This window comes from Marmota marmota, unplaced genomic scaffold (assembly GCF_001458135.2).
Source record: "Marmota marmota marmota unplaced genomic scaffold, marMar, whole genome shotgun sequence".
Classification (NCBI taxonomy): domain Eukaryota; kingdom Metazoa; phylum Chordata; class Mammalia; order Rodentia; family Sciuridae; genus Marmota; species Marmota marmota.
In genome coordinates this window covers 18,973,633-18,991,801 of record NW_026000068.1, presented here as the reverse complement: position 1 = coordinate 18,991,801, position 18,169 = coordinate 18,973,633, and the positions used below count along the sequence as shown (strand labels likewise).

Here is an 18,169-nt window from a genome sequence, read left to right as displayed (position 1 = left end):
ATCGTTCTATCTGGAAAGAGAATGCGATGGAACCAGAAAAGATGCTGGTAAATTTAAAAACATCTGGCAATATCCTAGTTCTAAAATTACTGGTTGATTCCCTTGTGTATACTGCTTATGCTAAACCTACTTAGGTAACCAAAAAGTAGGCTTCTAAATGAAAACCCACATGCATAAAGAAAAAAACAGGTTCTGTCCTTCGTTAAAATAAACTCCAGAAACTTTAACAACCCACTTCACCTCACGCCAAAACAAAGACTAGGTAATGTGCGTTTCCACGCCCCTGTACCGATCACAATCACTTCCGTCTCCGCTTCCCATAGCTCCGCCCACCTAGGCGGAAGTTCCTTTCTTCTGGGTCCTCCCGCCTGTAGGGGGCTCTCCGAAGCTTCTAGTGCCACGAAGGCCTCCTGCCTGGGCTGTCCCAACGGTGCCTGTAAATTTAGCTCTAGAAAAGCTCTTTGCGTTTTAACTTTTCAGCCAGGAAACAATTGCACAGGAATTTTGGTCTGTATAATATCGTTCAAACTCAATCTCGGCTGAGTACCCTCATCAGCAAATCCTAACGCAGTGGAGGGCCGGAGTCCGGCGCCGTGGGGACAGCCCCGAGATGCCGAAAGTCCCTGGCCCGCTTCCTCCTGTGAAGACGTAGCTGCGGGTGGCTGTGGTGGTGGCGTCCAAGATGTCGACCAAGAATTTCCGAGTCAGTGACGGGGACTGGATTTGCCCCGACAAAAAGTGAGTTCATGAAGGGACCCGAATTGGGGCCGTACTTATCAGTGAACGCTTTTTTCATGTCGATTCGGCAATTGCTGTTCCACGAGTTCCTCCCGCTCCTTAAGCCGGGTTAAGGCGGCGAATCGCCGGCTCCCAGGCGGAAAGGAGGCTCCCAGTACCTTTCTGAGGAATGTCTTTCGGGGACCTTTTGTTTTGGGTTTGTCACCAGCGTTTCTTCGACATTATCTTTCCAAGGTGGTCCCTTTGCATTGCGAGATCACTTACCCTTTCGTCTCTGTACCCCACCCCCTCCCCGGCCAGGTTTCAGAGATAAGGAAATTTCCCCGGTCGTGGCCAGCTCGGTGTTGGATCTCCCCCACGTGACTTTTTCGTGCAGAACTTTATTCTTGTTTGCCGAAAACGTCGCTTTCTTGCTCTCGTCGTTTGCTTCTTGTTTTCTGTGTTTTTAATCGTACATTTTCCTTTATACCGTTTTCTCGACTCGATTTCTTTGGTTTGGGAAATTATCATCTTTTCTCTTCAGTTATCTTTAATTTTATGCAAGAATTCAGTTTTTTGTGTTTTTCGAGTCGAAAGGCCTGTATTTTTGCCTGCATCAGCCCTGAAAGACGCCTGACCACGTGTTTTAGTGACTCTGCTGTTTGACATTGTTGCTAAACCCAATGTGATCTATTGAATTGTTTTTAGGCGGATCTTATTGTAGGCACACAAATAGATGTTTCTACTTGGAGACTTCAAAAATATTTAATGCACATTTCATGTTTAAATAAAAGTCTTGAATTTCTTCCAGTTACTAAGTTAGCCTTGGATAGTTTATGATAGTGAAGAGCAAAATCTGTTGGACAAACCAGTGTTTAATTCTAGTTTCGTTTTAGACCATCCAAAAAACTGGAGTAGAATTGCTTCCTTGTAGTGAATAGATGGAATAACTTGGTAGTGGATGTAGAAAATGAAATTCAGCATATACTCCTTAATTGGCAGCCATTAATAGTGGTTCAGTGTTAAGATCTGAAGAGACTGAAGTCTAACTCTGATATCAAGTAGAACAGAAAAATTACGTTAGGAATGGAGTTGTTATGTGTGGTAAGACATTGTAGAAAACTGCAAAACATATAGAATAACAAATTTTGACCATTGTGGTGTTGGTCACCTGTGAAATGACAACACCCTCAGATATTTGAGGTAGGACTTTTAAGAGTGAAATGCATACTTCTGTGAGAGACTATTCTACAGTATGTATAAATACAGGAAACTTTTACAGTGTTTAAAAACACCCCTCCCTTATCGTTTTTTTTTTTTCCCATTGGATTTTGTATTTCTTGTAAAACTTTTTGCAACATTGTAAATATCTTATTGTTTCCTGTACTAAGATTGTACTTTGGTGTTTTTGTTTAAATCTCCCTGATGTCTTCTCAGTAATTACTGAAGCAGAATAAAAATCTCACTTAAGCTTTGCAATGGGCTTTCATTGTAATGGTGTATGCTAATACAAAAATGCCAGGGCAGAAATCCCAAGTGATTTAACCAAGGTCACATAACTGGGTTTTGTTATCCTGTTTTTGTGACTCCCAAGTCACTTTTTCTACAGCTAAATTGTGATTTTATTATAATTAATGTTATTGACATGACAGATGCGAGTTCTGAAATCCACAACTTCTGGATAATGTCGTGAGGACACCTTAAACATTCACATGACTTAAATGATTTCTGTAAATGCTTTTTATTTTCAGATGTGGAAATGTAAACTTTGCTAGAAGAACCAGCTGTAATCGATGTGGTCGGGGTAAGTATTTAAAGAAGATTCTATTAACATTATATGTACAGATCGTTTCTGTATCTTCCCCAGATTAATATTGCGTTATTTTTCTATTTTCAGAGAAAACAACTGAAGCAAAAATGATGAAGGCTGGGGGTACTGAAATAGGAAAGACACTTGCAGAAAAGAGCCGAGGCCTATTTAGTGCTAATGACTGGCAGTGTAAAACGTATGTGTTTCAAATTATGGTTCACTCTTCCTGCCATTAATGCATCCAGTCACTCCCTTGTTAATATTACAAACTTATTAATCACATTAACAAGTCAGTGTATCCTTTTAAATTGGAGGTCTTTTGGCTGTTAATCATTTCATCTTGTATAATAAAAGAAATTTTTAAATTTTTTTGCATTTTTAAAATGTAATATTTTAAAATAGTTATTACTATAATGGATTATATGTACCAGTAAATAAATGTTTATTATTGAGAAAAAATTCAAAATGTTTTAGTTTTCTATCATTAATGGGAAATGCATCACAAAATTCATTTTGACTATTTAACAAAGTAATTTTAGAATCAGAAGTTGTCTTCCATCAAAAAAATTGTTTTTAATTAGGAAGGATTCTATTGTTAGTTTAAATTTAATTCTGTATTGATTTTCCTGGCTTCCATCTTTTTTTGCTGTGCAGATAAATCCTAGGTATATGGAAGAAGAGTGAATCAGTAAAGGGTCTCAGAGAAATACCAGGAATGAACTCAGGGACACTTAACCACTGAGCCATATCCCCAGCCCTCCCCCCCCCTTTTTTTTTTTAAGTTTTGAGACGGGGTCTCACTGTGTTGCTTAGTACCTTCCTAAGTTGCTGAGGTTGACTTTGAACTTACAATTCTGCTGCCTCAGCCTCCAAGCTGCTAGGATTATAGGCATATGCCACCATGCCTGGCTCACATAAATTTCTGATCCTGTAAAATTTTAATTTGTATTAAGAAATTTTCCTATAGCAGATTAAGTTACTGGATTTGGTAGGTTATGGAGTTCAGTGTTTAAACAGATTAGTAGAGGTGGAAGGGGAATATCAACAAATTAACATCCAAGAGTACGCCCCTAATCATCTTTGAGATGAATTCACAGACTAAAAAATTAGTGGAGCCTTTAATTCAAATTGATAGCACCCAACCCAGGGCTGCAGATTCTCTGTCGTTGACACTTTGTCATTTCACAACTAGTTTTTCTTCATGCTATGTAAATTTTTATTTACATTTTTAGAAAACCTTGCTTTATGCTAGTGATTTCATCTGAGTTTTTCTTTTAACGTTGTAGAATGCTAATATTTTTCTAACCTTGTAGCATGACCTTCTGATTTAAATTTTTTTTATTTCTGTAGTTGCAGTAATGTAAATTGGGCCAGAAGATCAGAGTGTAACATGTGTAATACTCCGAAGTATGCTAAATTAGAAGAAAGAACAGGTAAGATACAACTGTACCAAATGATTTCTAAAGAAGCTAAAAGTTGAATTGACCAGTATATCACCTTTTTGAAAGATTACAGTAATAATTGAGGGTTCTGTCTCTTTTGCCCTAGTGGTTTTTTTAAACTGAGATTTTTTGTTTTCCCTTACAGAAAATTTTTTTTTGTTTCATAATTTCACAGTTTATTAAAAAATATAGTGGTAGGGAGTCCTATCCCAACAAGAGGGGTCATTAGTATAGTTCTAGAAATGTTTTTCTACATTTTCCCTCACTGATTCAGATGTTTGTAAATTGGTAATTATAACAGTATTGTCTCCTATTCATGTAATTTTGTAGTACATCCAAAAAGGAGAAGGTTTTCCTCCAAACGTAGGTAATAATTCTTGAACTTGACTAAGAATACACTTTCCATAGTGTAGAACTGTCAAAATGCTCATAATTCTTCAGGGGTGGATCTCAGAAGACCACAGGTTGTTTGGATGGTGTTTGGTAATCCTTGGCTAACATAATAATTTACCATTGGCTCTGTTGCAGTGTCATAGTGAAACTTTATCACACAATTTAGTTTTCCCATTATTAGCAACTCCCCCAAACACACTGTCTGTATACTTCTGATTTTATCACTCAACTACTTATGTATCACATAGTCAAGAGCTTCTACATATAGTCTCTCAGATTTTTGAGTTAATAAATTACTTGCCTGTTTTTCTCTCTTATTTTGGACCACCTTCACAGTCTCAATTTCTGAGGATCAAGGTGATGAATCTTTTAGACCTATTAGAGCAAACATTTTTCTTTTATTCCCCTGCCCTTTTTTCAAGTTTATATTTTCACATCTGAGAACATTATGACCTAATGATCCTATATATTTCTTCATTTTCCACCTTCAGTTTTTACATCTTACTCAGCACATGGATTTTGTGATGATTAGGTAGATTAAACTCATAAGACTTCCCTTTTTTTTCCTTCTCTTGCCTATCAAAGTTAGTTTTTCTCCTTAGCATCTCTGGTTCTTCTGTCTTCTGCCTTTCCACTGCACGTTGGGATTCTTAAAGGTCCATTCTCTAGGCCTTTTCTGTTTTCTAGTAATTTTTCTTCACATTCCCAAGTTTTAAGTAACAATTGGCACACCATGGTACCCAAATTTATGTCTCCAACTCAAACTTCTTTGACCAATGTATTCAGCTGCTCATACAGCATTGCCATATAGATATTAGGTTTATGATATCCTAATTGAATGTGAAGAGGACCTGGTCCTCTTCCAGTGGTTTCTTTCTCATGATTTGTTCCACCCACCATAATTGTTACATAAGCCAGAACCCTAAATGTTCTCTTTACCCTAGATAGCTCCTTCATCTCACCCCTCTACCTTTTAAAAAGAAAAAGAAAAAAGCATTTTATATTACTACTGTTAGCAGAAATACCATTGTGTCTTGTCATGGAAAAATAGCCACCTAGTAGTCTCTATATACATTTTGATCTATCTATATCATGGCTTCTTTCAAATTTTATTGTAGCAAAAATCTGTAGTTTGTGTTTTATACCTTCTTATTTTCCTTCCTTTCTCAGCTTTTTCATCATTCTGATATCGTAAACCATTTCCATTTCTCTTGTTTTTGCTGGCAACAGTTGAATATGCAAAATAGCTCATTTTCTTGCTCTTCAATTCCTCTTAGCTTATTTGAAATGAAACTGTCATTTCGAGATAAGAGAGCATTGGAACAGGATGTGAATTAAAAACAAACAGGCAAAAAGATGATACACTACCTCTGAAAGTTACTGTCTTAAGCATAATTCCATCATATTATTGTACAGTAATTAATCTCTTGTTTTAGAATTTACCATTATGTAGATTTTTGTCCACTTTTTAAAAAATTGAACTATTAATGATAACTGTATAAAAATAATGTTAATACACTGAAATTTATATTCTTTACAATTGTTTTTTTAACTTCTGAGGTGCTAAATTAACTGTTCAGAGAATAGAATCACAAAAAATTGTTAGAATAATCTTTGTGAAGTATATGTTATATTCATCCTCTTTTCTCTAAGACTTGTACTGTGAGCCTGCCTTTTTTTGGACAGGGTATTGTACTCAGGGGCACTTGACCACCTAGCTACATCCCCAGGCCTATTTTGTATTTTGTTTAGAAACAGGGACTCACTGAGTTGCTTAGGATCTTGGTTGCTTGCAGTCCTCCTGCTTCAGCACTCCTGGGATTACAGGAGTGCACCACGATGCCCAGCTTAAGCTTTCATTTGTGATTACTTATTTTATCTAAGCTCTGATATTATAAAATCTTATAAAGAAATGAAAAAAAAAATGGCTGCCTTTGTATTTTAAAGCCTTCTAAAGAAACTAAAAGTTTTTAGATGATAACAGTATTTATCTTTGTTCATTGAAAAAATATTCATAAACCACTGTGCAGTGTACTGTGATCACCTGTTGAGCAAAATAGACATTTGTGCCAAAGATTAAAAGTCCTCTTGAGAAAGTTGTGTTTAAGAAGTAAAAATGAGTTATTCAAATAAGGATGTGAGGAGAATTTACTCAAATAAGAATAGGTTTTGTGAGCTTGAGTGAATTGAGCATATTGGATTAGCTCCTTGTTAGCTTCAGGAAACATTTTAGAAATCAGCAAGACCATGTAAGTCATAGTAAAGAGTTTATATTTCATTCCTCATAGGAAGTATCTAAAGGATATTTAAATAAGGGACTGAAAGGGTTACCGAATTTCAGTGTTGTTACTGATTTGTGGAAAGAGAATTGCACTGGGAAAGTGTCAAGAACCAGAAGTGAGGGCTCGAGATATAGCTCAGTTGGTAGAGTGCTTCCCTTGCCATCATAAGGCCCTGGGTTCAATCCCCAGCAGCACAAAAAAAAAAAAAAAAAAAGAAGAAGAAGAAGCAAGAGTTTTTGAATATATTATCTGTAGAGTACTAAATCAACAAAATGAAAGAAAGTATGTCACCATTTTTCCAGCTCACCTATTACTTGGTAAAAATGACATGCCCAAGTGTTTTTATGATATGGAGCTACTGTGTTTCCCTTGTGCAGGGAAAGAGTTCATGAGTCAGATTTTTCATACAATTAAAACAATATATCTTATCTATGTTGTCAACAGACTAGTTTCTTTTTCTGAGACTTGTATGAGAGAATGAGAAGATAGCATGGTATTTGCTGTGATATTCATTGTAAAACAAAATTACCTACATGAGTTAAATTAATCTTACTGTAATTTAATCTTCAGCTTTCTACATATTTGCCAAATTTTCACTTTTATAATACTAAAGGTGAACAGAGAACTCCACTAAAAGCCTAACTCCTTGGTTTTAAATAGGATTGTTTTTAATATTTTTACATGCTTCCATATATGAATTATCCTGTCCATTTGAACAAGGACTTATTTGCACTGATGACAATTATATTGTAATATCAAACTTGTTCAATTGCTCTATTTTTCTTCTATAAATTTTTGCCTATCTAGATCATGTGGTTTTTAAGAAGAGTTTCATCTTTCCTAACTTTTTATTGATATAAAGTATAATGAAAAAAAGAGACGCTGTATTGATGTTATTTTCTTTCAGAAAGTAAAACTTGGAAGTGTCTTTTTTTCTTTAATGGCCACAACTGATAAATTTAAAGTCATCTTTGTGGGCTCATGAAGTTCGTAAATCTGAGAATCATTGGCCTTGTGTACTGGTATTGTTGTGAAATACCTAACAAGTTAGATTGTGTTATTCTTTGTCATGAGGGAAGACTTATTCAAAATTTCTTATCTCACTTTTCCTAAAAGTAGCTCATTTCTTACTCTAGTTTGTTTTAAGCTTATGTCAAAATGTGCCAAGTTGTAAGCATTAGTTGAATATCAAAATAGAGGTTTGCTAATCTTAATTACTTTATAATAGAATAGATTTAATTTGAAGCTTTACTAGTTATTTCAGAAACCTGAATAACTTAATTGTGAACTAAAAAGAATTATGTAGACAAAAATTAAACCAAAGCCATAGGGTGACCTTTATCATTTTATTGTATTTGCCTGTATAAATTAGGAATTTTCCAAGCTCTAGTTAGTAGATCACTACATTTTAGCTCAGCAGTATCAAAAGATTTAAGCTTTGTGGAACTGGTGGACAGTGATATTAAATCCTTGATTCTTATTGAAACGGAAATATAGCAGTTTGACTTTAAACTGAGTTATATCTAACTTTGAGACTGTTCTTTGTGGTTATTCTTAACTTGCTTTTAAAAGACTAATAATTTATATGGATAGGCAGCTGCCATTGATTGGAATTTCTTTTTCCTGTTTGGAAGTGATATGGGTATGTTTTTGTTACTTGAATTGTCAACAGTTTATGTGCTCTCTTTTTTAGGATACGGTGGTGGTTTTAATGAAAGAGAAAATGTTGAATATATAGAAAGAGAAGAATCTGATGGAGAATATGATGAAGTAAGCTGGATATGGTTGTGTTGTTTAAATACAAATTAGGAAAATATGTTATCTTCAGGAGAATGTTTTTAAATACAAGTTGAGTCTTTTCCAGCAATTTATGTGTTGGTGAGGATGTGGGGGAAAAGGCATACTCACACATGGCTGGTGGGACTGCAAATTGGTGCAGCCAATATGGAAAGCAGTATGGTGATTCCTTGGAACTGGGATTGTAACCACCATTTGACCCAGCTATCCCTCTCCTTGGTCTATACCCAAAGGACTTAAAAACAGCATACTACAGGGACACAGCCATATCAATGTTTATAGCAGCACAGTTCACAATAACTAAACTGGAACCAACCTAGATGCCCTTCAGTAGATGGATAGATTAAAAAAAAAAAAAAGTGGCATATATACACAATGGAACATTATTCAGCAATAAAAGAGAATAAAATCATGGCATTTGCAGGTAAATGGATTTTTTTGCCAATCCCCAAAAAACAAATGCCAAATGTTTTCTCTGATAGAAGTATGCTGATTGGTAATGGGTTTGGAAGGGGAAGCATGGGAGGAATAGACAAACTCTAGATAGGACAGAGGGGTGGAAGGGATGGGAGGGGGGGCAGGGCTTACGGTGATGGTGGAATGTGATGGGTATCATTATCCAAAGTACATGAATTGGAGTGAATATATACTTTGTATACATCCAGAGGTATGAAAAGTTGTGTTCTATATGTGTAATGTGAATTATAACTCATTCTGTCATATATAAAAATTTAATATAAAAATAAAGAAATTATAAGATATAAATATTATATATATATAAAGATAATTTTTTAAAAAAACATTAATGCACTTTCAGTGCACTGAAATATTTTGAAACTGTTTTTCTCTAGTTTGGACGTAAAAAGAAAAAATACAGAGGAAAGGCAGTTGGTCCTGCCTCTATATTAAAGGAAGTCGAAGATAAAGAATCAGAGGGAGAAGAAGAGGATGAGGATGAAGATCTTTCTAAATATAAATTAGATGAGGTAAATAATTTCCATGTCCTATTTTCCATTTGTCTTATTTGAACTATTACATAAACAGGAATGCATTTTGACAATCTTGGGGCCTTGACAAAGATATAGTCTCATAAAGGTTTTAGTTTCTACTCTGCCATACAGTTTTTGTTTTTTAAGATAAAATAGTGACCAAGAAAGAACCACCCCTCTCTTATTAAATTCTAGAGAAGAGCAGATGTAAATGACCAAGATACTAATAAAGCTATGAAGACACATGATACGATCACATTAAGAAGACTACTTTGGTTTCAGGGGTGATTTATGAGAAGGTAAAATTTGAGCTGAGACTTAAATGATGTGAGGGAGCCAGTAAAAAGAGGTGGGATGAGAGCAGATTCAGAACAGCAGATAGTTTCTGTTGAGTAGAAAACAGACCAGACATTAAAAATTCATATGTAGACCACTGTTCTTAGAATAGAAAGAATGATGAAGACAGCACCTGCTTCATTCTGATATTCTGTGGGGCCAGATGGTAAGTTTTAGTTTGGCTGTTTGGTCCAGATTCGGGGTACTTTGAAGGCTGATCATAAGAGGTCCTAGAATGCAAGTGTTCCAGAAACAAATGAGTTGTGTTTATCTGACCTGTTCTTCAGGATGAGAAGTGTTAATATATTGAGATATTGAAGTACCAAAATGTACTTCAAGAATTAGACTAGCTGAGAGTTACTGTGATATTCTAGAGAAAAAAGGATCTAAGTTCTGACCTAAAGACTAAGGGTACTAGACTCTGGGACTTTTGTTTATGAAGTAGAATTGAATGTTTTTCATAACTAACATGGTAATATATTGTGATAGAAAAAGAGGAAAAGAGTATAACTTCCAGGTTTACACCTATCTAGCCTATCTATCTGATTAGCTGAATGAGAAATAGAATAGGTATATTTCAGAATTTGAGAATGAATTTACTTTGAGATTCAAGTGCTTATATCCATATGCAGATGTCCAGGATGTGAACCTATTCATTTTTCCTAGTAGGTAGCATTAATATCTAAATGTCTAAATATAAATGAATTTTTGTTAGGATGAGGATGAAGATGATGCTGATCTCTCAAAATATAATCTTGATGCCAGTGAAGAAGAAGATAGTAATAAAAAGAAATCTAATAGACGAAGTCGCTCAAAGTCTCGATCTTCACATTCACGATCTTCATCACGCTCATCCTCCCCCTCAAGTTCAAGGTCTAGGTCCAGGTAAACGGGTACAGGTCAAGGGTAACACCAGTCAAAATGTCAGTATCTAACTTCTTTATTTATAAATTTCAATTTCTTTTTAATTAAATAAGCTTTTTATTTAAAAGATCGTTCAAGTCACCTTTTAAAACACTTTTTACCCTGGTGCCATGTAGATGCATACTGTCTACTGTTTTAAGAAATGCGAAATCTTTAATATGAAACCTTTAATGTTTTAGCATTCTGACTTTTTAAAATAAACTTAAAAATTCAACTAAATTATGACATACAGTGATATTTAAATATCTAAATAGCTTACATTTAGAAATGTTTAGGTTCAGTGAAGGGTTATTATTTCAGGATATTAAAGGTTAGTATAGAGAGTATTCTGAGCATTGAAATCATAGTTACACAATTTTTGGTAATCTTTTGATATCAGTATTCTGCATAAAGAACAAGATCCGCCGTATTAGTTCAGTGACTTACTGTTTATCACTTGGTTGTCCAGGAATAAAGTAGAGGATTCAGTTGGTGTTGTACTTAAATATTCTTTTGTTTGGTAGTGTAAAATGCATATTCTGTAATTATAGTTCGAAATAAAAATAAAACTTTGGCTGAGAAAAAGAAGTGCCTTAAATAAACAGCATTCTTTTGAAAAAAATTCTATTCACAGTTAAGTAATACTGTGGACAATGAATTTTAATCGTATTTAGGAATGAAGTATTAGCTAACAAGTTCTTAATAGTTACCTATTTATTTAATACTATAAAGCTTAGTAGCATAAAATAAGTGATTATAAAGTAATTTTGAAATAAAATATAGTAGTCTGTTATTTACAACTTTAAGAATTCAGATGTACCATATTTTCTTTTGTGTCATTTTTCAGTATTGTAAATAACAATGGCAGGATTGTTATGAATTTTTCTTTTAATTCTCTAAACGGAGTAAGTAGAAAAACAGGAATCAAAATATGTATATTCCAACATTTAAAGCTTCATGCTAGCTAGGCTACAAAGAAATAGGAGTTTCATAAATAATAGTGGTAGGAACATTCTCGAAATTAAATACATATTGTAACATTCTATTTTCCTGGATATATTAGTCCTGGGTGGCTTCTAATAAATTATTTGTGAGCATAAAAGTATTTGTCGTTTTTCTAGTAATATGGTAGTGCTTTGTGTTTACAACCTAGTGGTTTTAGTGCAATTTTATCAGGTTTGAAAAGTGATAGTTAATTTTTTAAGTAATATTTTTTATTAAAACCAAAAATTTTGGAAATCTTAATTTCATATATTTATGTTTTATATGAAAATGAACTCTAATGTATGTCTTTCTTTCAGTGTTCATATCACAGAGATCAATTAAGTGGTCCTGGAAAAAAAAATGCTTCCATGTTGTTCCAGGTCCCGTTCAAGAAGTTCTTCCAGTTCGCAGTCAAGATCTCGTTCCAGTTCCAGAGAACGTTCGAGATCTCGTGGGTCGAAATCAAGGTGAATGAGGTAGCATCTCTCTGTACAACAGAGAGAAAAATATTTAAAGGCTGCAGAAGGTGTTGCTGCTTTTCTCTCTTATTTTGCTTCTACTTGTTAATTTTATTTTAGCATTAGAAACTAATGCACTTGCCTTGGCTTAATTTTCTTACCATGAAATGTTTCCATTGCCAGCCGTGTGCCAAGACATTCCCATGATTGAATTAAGGTGGCTGTTTCCCATTATTGCAGAGTTTGTTATTTTTGTCCTAAGATTTAATAAAGTAGGAAGATGAAGTCAAATCTTATCATCACACCACTACTAGTATTTGATTTCCTTTGCAGTAGTGTTCAAATAAAATTAATATGCAAAAGAAAAGTTTGTTATTAAAAGGAAGAAAAATAATCTTGTCTCAAAACAGGATTTGTTTTGCAAGGCAAATATTTATAGAAAAAGCTTTGCCATTTGTCAGATAGAGTTTCTACAGAGTACTGTGTACATTTTTTTTATTTCTAATTTTAAATAGTATTATAAACAGTATTGTTAGAACAGACACCTGTCTTAAAACTAACTCAGGTAGTATGATTAGTTAGTTTAGGCAGGATGAAGTCTTAAGTAAGCATTGCTATGAACTTTCAAGTTGCATTTGGTCAAACCTGTAGAGAGAGCAGTCTGTAGGAGCTCTCTTGAAAGGTTTTTCTGTACTGGATAAAATACACTACCTTTGTTTTTACTAAAGGCATTTAAGGTAAATAAGAAAACTGCTGAAATCCCACTGAAGTTTAATAATGGCTATTTTGGTAAACATAATTAATTGGTGTTAGTTTGAGTCAGATCTTGTAGTTCAAATGAAGTTAATCGTTAAAGAGAAAAGAATAACATGCACACTTGTATTGAGCACCCCCCCCCCAAAAAAAAGTAAATGCATTTTCTTATTATGTATTAGTATTCTAGTCCTTTATTTTAGTACTTAAATGAATATCTGTAAATTTTGATATTCCCTTTGGGAAACACTATAAGATTTATAGAACAGCCTTTATATTCTATTTAAACATTATTCTTTGCTCGTAACTTTCCAAAGAATTCTCCTTTTGGGCTTTCTGGTTTTATTTTAAGCCCAAAGGTGAATTTTTTGGGAAGTTTGAGCTAAATTCCTTCAAACTATGTAAATGAAGAAAAAAGTTTTGCACTTAAATATTGTACATTTACTTCTGCCTGAAACATGTGAATGTCAACACTTCATATTTCATGAATAGTGGTACTTTCATAAATATATATTATAAATGTAAATCAAGTTTTAAAGTTACTCATTTTTATTTGGATTTTTAGCAGTTTACTACAATTACTGTTCGTTCTTGTTTCTGTACCATATTTCTCATATAGCAGCTTAACTTATGAGTTGCTTAATTCCATAAAGAATTGTTTTGTTTGTTTTCCTTGGGAATTTGTACTTAGCATACATACTCTCTCCCCGCATGGAAGAGTGTAATTTCTAAACATGTCACACAGTTGCAGTTATCTGCTAAATTTACTATTTATATGTTTTAAATTAAAAATCTTATGTAGAAAAAAGTTAAATTCTTTATTAATACTATAATGCTGGTTTTAATTACAAATAATGAGTATGTGGGCTTTTAAAGAGAGATGAAATTAAAATAACTAATATTTAAATAGAGTATTTTCATATTCATCCAGAAGTCTTCTGTTGAGTAAGCAGTAAGTATTCTTTCATATAAAATTTTCATAGTTGTTATAAATCCTGTTTATTTTTGGAAACTGAACAATCTTCTTCATTTCTTCTTTTAATGAAATGTTTGATTTGTTTCTCAACCAATGAAGATCCAGCTCCAGGTCCCACAGGGGCTCTTCTTCCCCACGAAAAAGATCTTATTCAAGTTCATCATCTTCTCCTGAGAGGAACAGAAAGAGAAGTCGTTCTAGATCTTCTTCACCTGGTGATCGCAAAAAAAGACGAACAAGATCACGGTCACCTGAAAGGTTTGGGTTTCTGTAGAAATAAGAATGGGTGTTCTTAAGTATATTTAATAGATAAGCTAGACTTCCTAGTCAGGGGTTAGATTCCTGTCTCCTTTGTTCCACCTTTAAATTATACTTTCCGTCTTTAAATTTTAAAAACATTACTTTGTTTAGTCTTATACTTTGATCAAGTTGTTTAGAATATAGATCAAACTATTCTTAGATCATTTTGTTTAAATTTTTATTTCCCTGTATAATATTATAGCCAGCTCTCGGTTATTTTTTTTTTTTTTTAAAGATTGCAGTTCAGAGTTGTATGTTGAAATAATTTATGGGTTGATTTTTTTGTAATTTATGATATTTTAAATTAAATTTTAGAACTGATAGGAATTCTAGGACATCTAATAAAATTAACTTTCAGATCATTAGGAATCTGTCTTTAAATATGTATAAATGCATTACCATAGTAAATTGTTTCATGCCCTTCATCTATAAGGAAGTTGTTCCTTATAGGTAATAAATTTTTCATCTTGCTGTCCAAAACCATACTTTTTTAGAAGAACCTTTACTGGGTTACTTGTCTTTTTGATATTTTTAAAATTTGGAGAGTGCAATTATCTGTCAGCCTTTTCTGCAACAGGCTAAATTACTCAGTTTCATTTGCTCTTTTGGTTCTTAGTGTCTAATTATATAATCATTTAATGACTTCATTTGTATTCTTTGCTAATTTTCCATATCCTCTTAGCTTGTGAAAATAAGGATTATGTAAAGTCTGATTATATTTGGGTTCGATAGTAGGATTATCTCATTCCTAGATACATTCCTACTTGTACAGAATGCTTAGTTTTGCTTCTTCACATTTTGAAGTTTAGATACTAGATTACACACAATTAGTCTTAGTTCTGTGCATTTGTTTCTTTGTAAGAAAATTACTCTGTACTTGAGTGGAATTCCTTCTGTTGCTTTCTTACCACTTCTGCAAATTTTATCTTAGCCACATATAATCCCCCTAGTTTGTTGTCATCTAAACTTAATGAACATGTTCTCTATTCCATAAGCCAGGTGATTGGTGAAAACACTAAACAACCCTGAGCCCAGGGCCAACCCCTACGGAACACCACTACTTTACCCAGGTTGATATTGACTTATTCATATTAGCTGCATGAATATAACACTATAACTAATTGTACAATCATCTTGTGTGACCTCAATTTCCAAAATTTAATTATTTATGAATATATTTATTCCTACACAATTGGAAGCCTTGCTATATTGGTTTTACATATAGACTTATTACACTTTCTATAGTGTATCACAGAGATTGGTGTAGTCACACTTCATTAACAAGTTTATAAGTCTATTGTACAATATCTGTTTATATGCATTTTTGCAAGGCTTCTCTTCATCACCTTAAATAATTGAGAGGTGGCTATATTTTGGAATAAGAAGATATTTCTCAATTATAGAGTTTTAAATTACGGTTATACCATTTCTAGGCTCACATCCAAAGTCTGTAAACACCAGATTATCTTATGTATGTAAGTTTACATATTAGTTTTTAATTATTCCTTTTTCTAGCATCAAGGTGTTTAAATTTTTTGTTGTTGTTGCTTTTACAATCTTAATGAATGCTAAAATACAGATCTAGTTTACTAGATTACCTGCTTTGTCCATTATGTCTTACAGGCGCCACAGGTCATCTTCTGGATCATCCCATTCTGGTTCCCGTTCAAGTTCAAAAAAGAAATAATGTATTAAAAATTACATCTTAAAAAAAAATATCCAGTACAGTGCATGAAGCATATTTTTTAAGAAGTTGATGTCTTACTTGGTCAGAAGTGCTAAATCTGCTAGTAGAGGTGCATGCCTTTATTGCTTTTCAGAATAATACAACTGTGTTTATTTGTGAAATTAAAAGTAAATTGCATTTTAAGCCATAATGTCCCAAAATAGATGGTCTATTATTCATTATTTACAACCATTTGCTTCATTTAAAACCATCTCAGCATAACAAAGTACCTTTGTTTCCTAATTTAAATACTTATTTCTAAATATATTCTGTCTGTTGGCTAAGACAGGATTAAGTAGGCTTGCCTGTACTTTGGGCATAGAGGCAAGAGTGGTAAACTCATTGGAAACAACCTTTTTAATGTTATTATTAACCTATATCAGAGTAATTCTTACCAGGACAAGTTTAAGTTGTAAAGCAGCCTACTGGAAACTTCTTTATTTGAAATTCGCTATGCTGAGGGTGCCTTAGAATCATTGTCTCTCTTTATGCAGCTTCACACCAGTTTTGCACCACCACATTTATGCAAAAGAATCTTGTGATTTGAAGAAGGAGAAAGGTGGTGTTCATTTCCTTTATGAACCATATTGGGGCAAGAAAGTCCAGTTCATCTGTTCTCTACTAATATGGTTGACTGATTTTTTTTTTTTAATCTCAAAATGTTTGTCTCAAAAGTTTAAGAGGCTTTGTGTGATATCCTTTAAAGATCTAGTATCAAATATGATAGGGTAGAAAAGGCTAAATCATAGTTAGTGAGCAAATTAAAGAAAGCTTTTGAACTGTATATCCCTTTCAATGAAAGACCAACAGAGACATTGTGAATTCAAATATTTGCCTTGATGTTTAAGCACATTACATAAAATTTTCTTCTGGATAACAAGTGAGTGCTTATTTCTGCATGATATAAGCAAAATTTTATTTTTTTTCCTATTCACTTGAAATAACTTATGGCTTAAAATGCTCTTAGCGTTTTGTTTCTCAGAATTAAAATCTGGTCACTTGAGCTCTATTTGGTTTTCTGGTTTAAAAAAGGTTTCTCTTAACAGTGTCTTCAGTGACAATGCAAGGTAAGTATTAAAGGAAATCAAAAATTGTGCTTGGGGGCTTTTTGTTATGGGATACTGCTTTTGTTTTTGTTTCTGTTTTTGTTTTTTCTTTTTCCTTAACATTGTCTGCTGCAATTTAAATAAAATTTTAAACATTTTAAGGTATTTAGTAGACAGACCAAACAAAATTACATTTGTTTTTATTTTAAAGTGAATGTTTTTCTCTTCAACCAATCTAAAAACAAAATACCTTATGTAGAAATATTTTCATAATATTTTTACTACAAGCTTTCCCATGTTTTTTATGTCTTAATTTTCCTTGCTACGTTTACTGTAGGTTGCACAAGAATTTTACTCTCTTGTAATTGTGCCTCAGACTTTTTGGAAGTCCACCTTCTAAATTGCCCAGATGATGATCTAGATTCTACATGTTACATTGGTTTATTCTTGTGCTCTCTTGTATTTAAAACTTTGGCTGTACTAAGCAAACGCAAGGTTATAAATTTAGCTAATAGGAGTTTACAGACAATTCAGATGATTATGATTTCTTGGTTTAACTGAGCTGTACTAGTTCATTTCATAAGGAAATGATGCTGTAGACAAATGTAAATAAAGTCTGTGAGTCAAGCATCAAGTGTGGTGTTTGTTAGAAACTTCAGATTTTTAAGCTATGATCTAATGTTTGTTTTTAGGGAAAAAGTTTCTTTTAATTTTTCAGTTTTTAAACTCTTTATATTCATGTTTTTATATGAGTGCTTGGTTTAAAAGAGATTGTTACAGCTTTATGTACTTGTGACTTTCAGAGAGCTCTCAAATTAGTTGAATACTTTCTGCCAGAACATTACACATCTTTATTACCTATGGTAAAACAAAACATCAGTCTCCATGGGTCAAAAAAATGATCATGAGGATGTTTTGTTTTTAATGAATGGAAATAATTTGTCATCAGTTTGTGGGTTTCGACTAAAGAAGTGCTTGGGGATGTGATTTGAAAGCCTACAGTTAGGGAAGTTGAGTTAAATCAACCAAATTTTTATTTCTAGAATACCAAAAAAAAGGTGAATTAGAAGGTGAGAAGAAAAAAATGGAAATAGAAGACTTTCACTTCAATCCAAGATTTATCTTTTCAACTGAAGCACACCAGTATTTTTTTAGTATATTGGCCAATGGGCTGTGATTAACAATGATACCTGAACAACACTAGTTTAAGTTTCCATCTTACTCAGAGTAAGGACATTGTGCAATTACCCCTTTATA

At 33.3% G+C, this 18,169-nt stretch overlaps 1 protein-coding gene across 3 annotated transcripts; it reads left to right on the top strand.

Moving 5' to 3' along the window:
• The first annotated feature begins 407 nt into the window (after nt 1-407).
• On the top strand, nt 408-17,542 carry Zranb2 (zinc finger RANBP2-type containing 2). 3 transcript variants are annotated; one of them, XR_007351570.1, is made up of 11 exons: nt 408-738; nt 2,469-2,521; nt 2,615-2,723; nt 3,878-3,960; nt 8,338-8,414; nt 9,293-9,427; nt 10,482-10,651; nt 12,034-12,120; nt 13,940-14,098; nt 15,140-15,210; nt 15,764-17,542. XR_007351570.1 is itself a non-coding variant. In XM_015490510.2 (11 exons), exons 1-10 carry the CDS (start codon nt 683-685, stop codon nt 15,167-15,169), a joined length of 963 nt encoding a protein of 320 aa, XP_015345996.1. In that variant the 5' UTR covers nt 409-682; the 3' UTR covers nt 15,170-15,210; nt 15,764-17,542. The 3 variants fall into 3 exon arrangements, 2 of the variants coding, with proteins under 2 accessions (XP_015345995.1, XP_015345996.1); XM_015490510.2 differs by having other exon boundaries at nt 409-738; nt 15,136-15,210; XM_015490509.2 differs by lacking the exon at nt 15,140-15,210.
• The last annotated feature ends 627 nt before the right edge of the window (nt 17,543-18,169 follow it).

Excerpts from the sequence above, each read along its gene's own strand:
- Zranb2 (XM_015490509.2), top strand. The coding sequence starts at position 683 with ATGTCGACCAAGAATTTCCGAGTCAGTGACGGGGACTGGATTTGCCCC. Across the intron at positions 2,522-2,614 it reads CTGTAATCGATGTGGTCGGG|AGAAAACAACTGAAGCAAAA; the intron begins GTAAGTATTTAA and ends TTCTATTTTCAG. Across the intron at positions 2,724-3,877 it reads AATGACTGGCAGTGTAAAAC|TTGCAGTAATGTAAATTGGG; the intron begins GTATGTGTTTCA and ends TTATTTCTGTAG.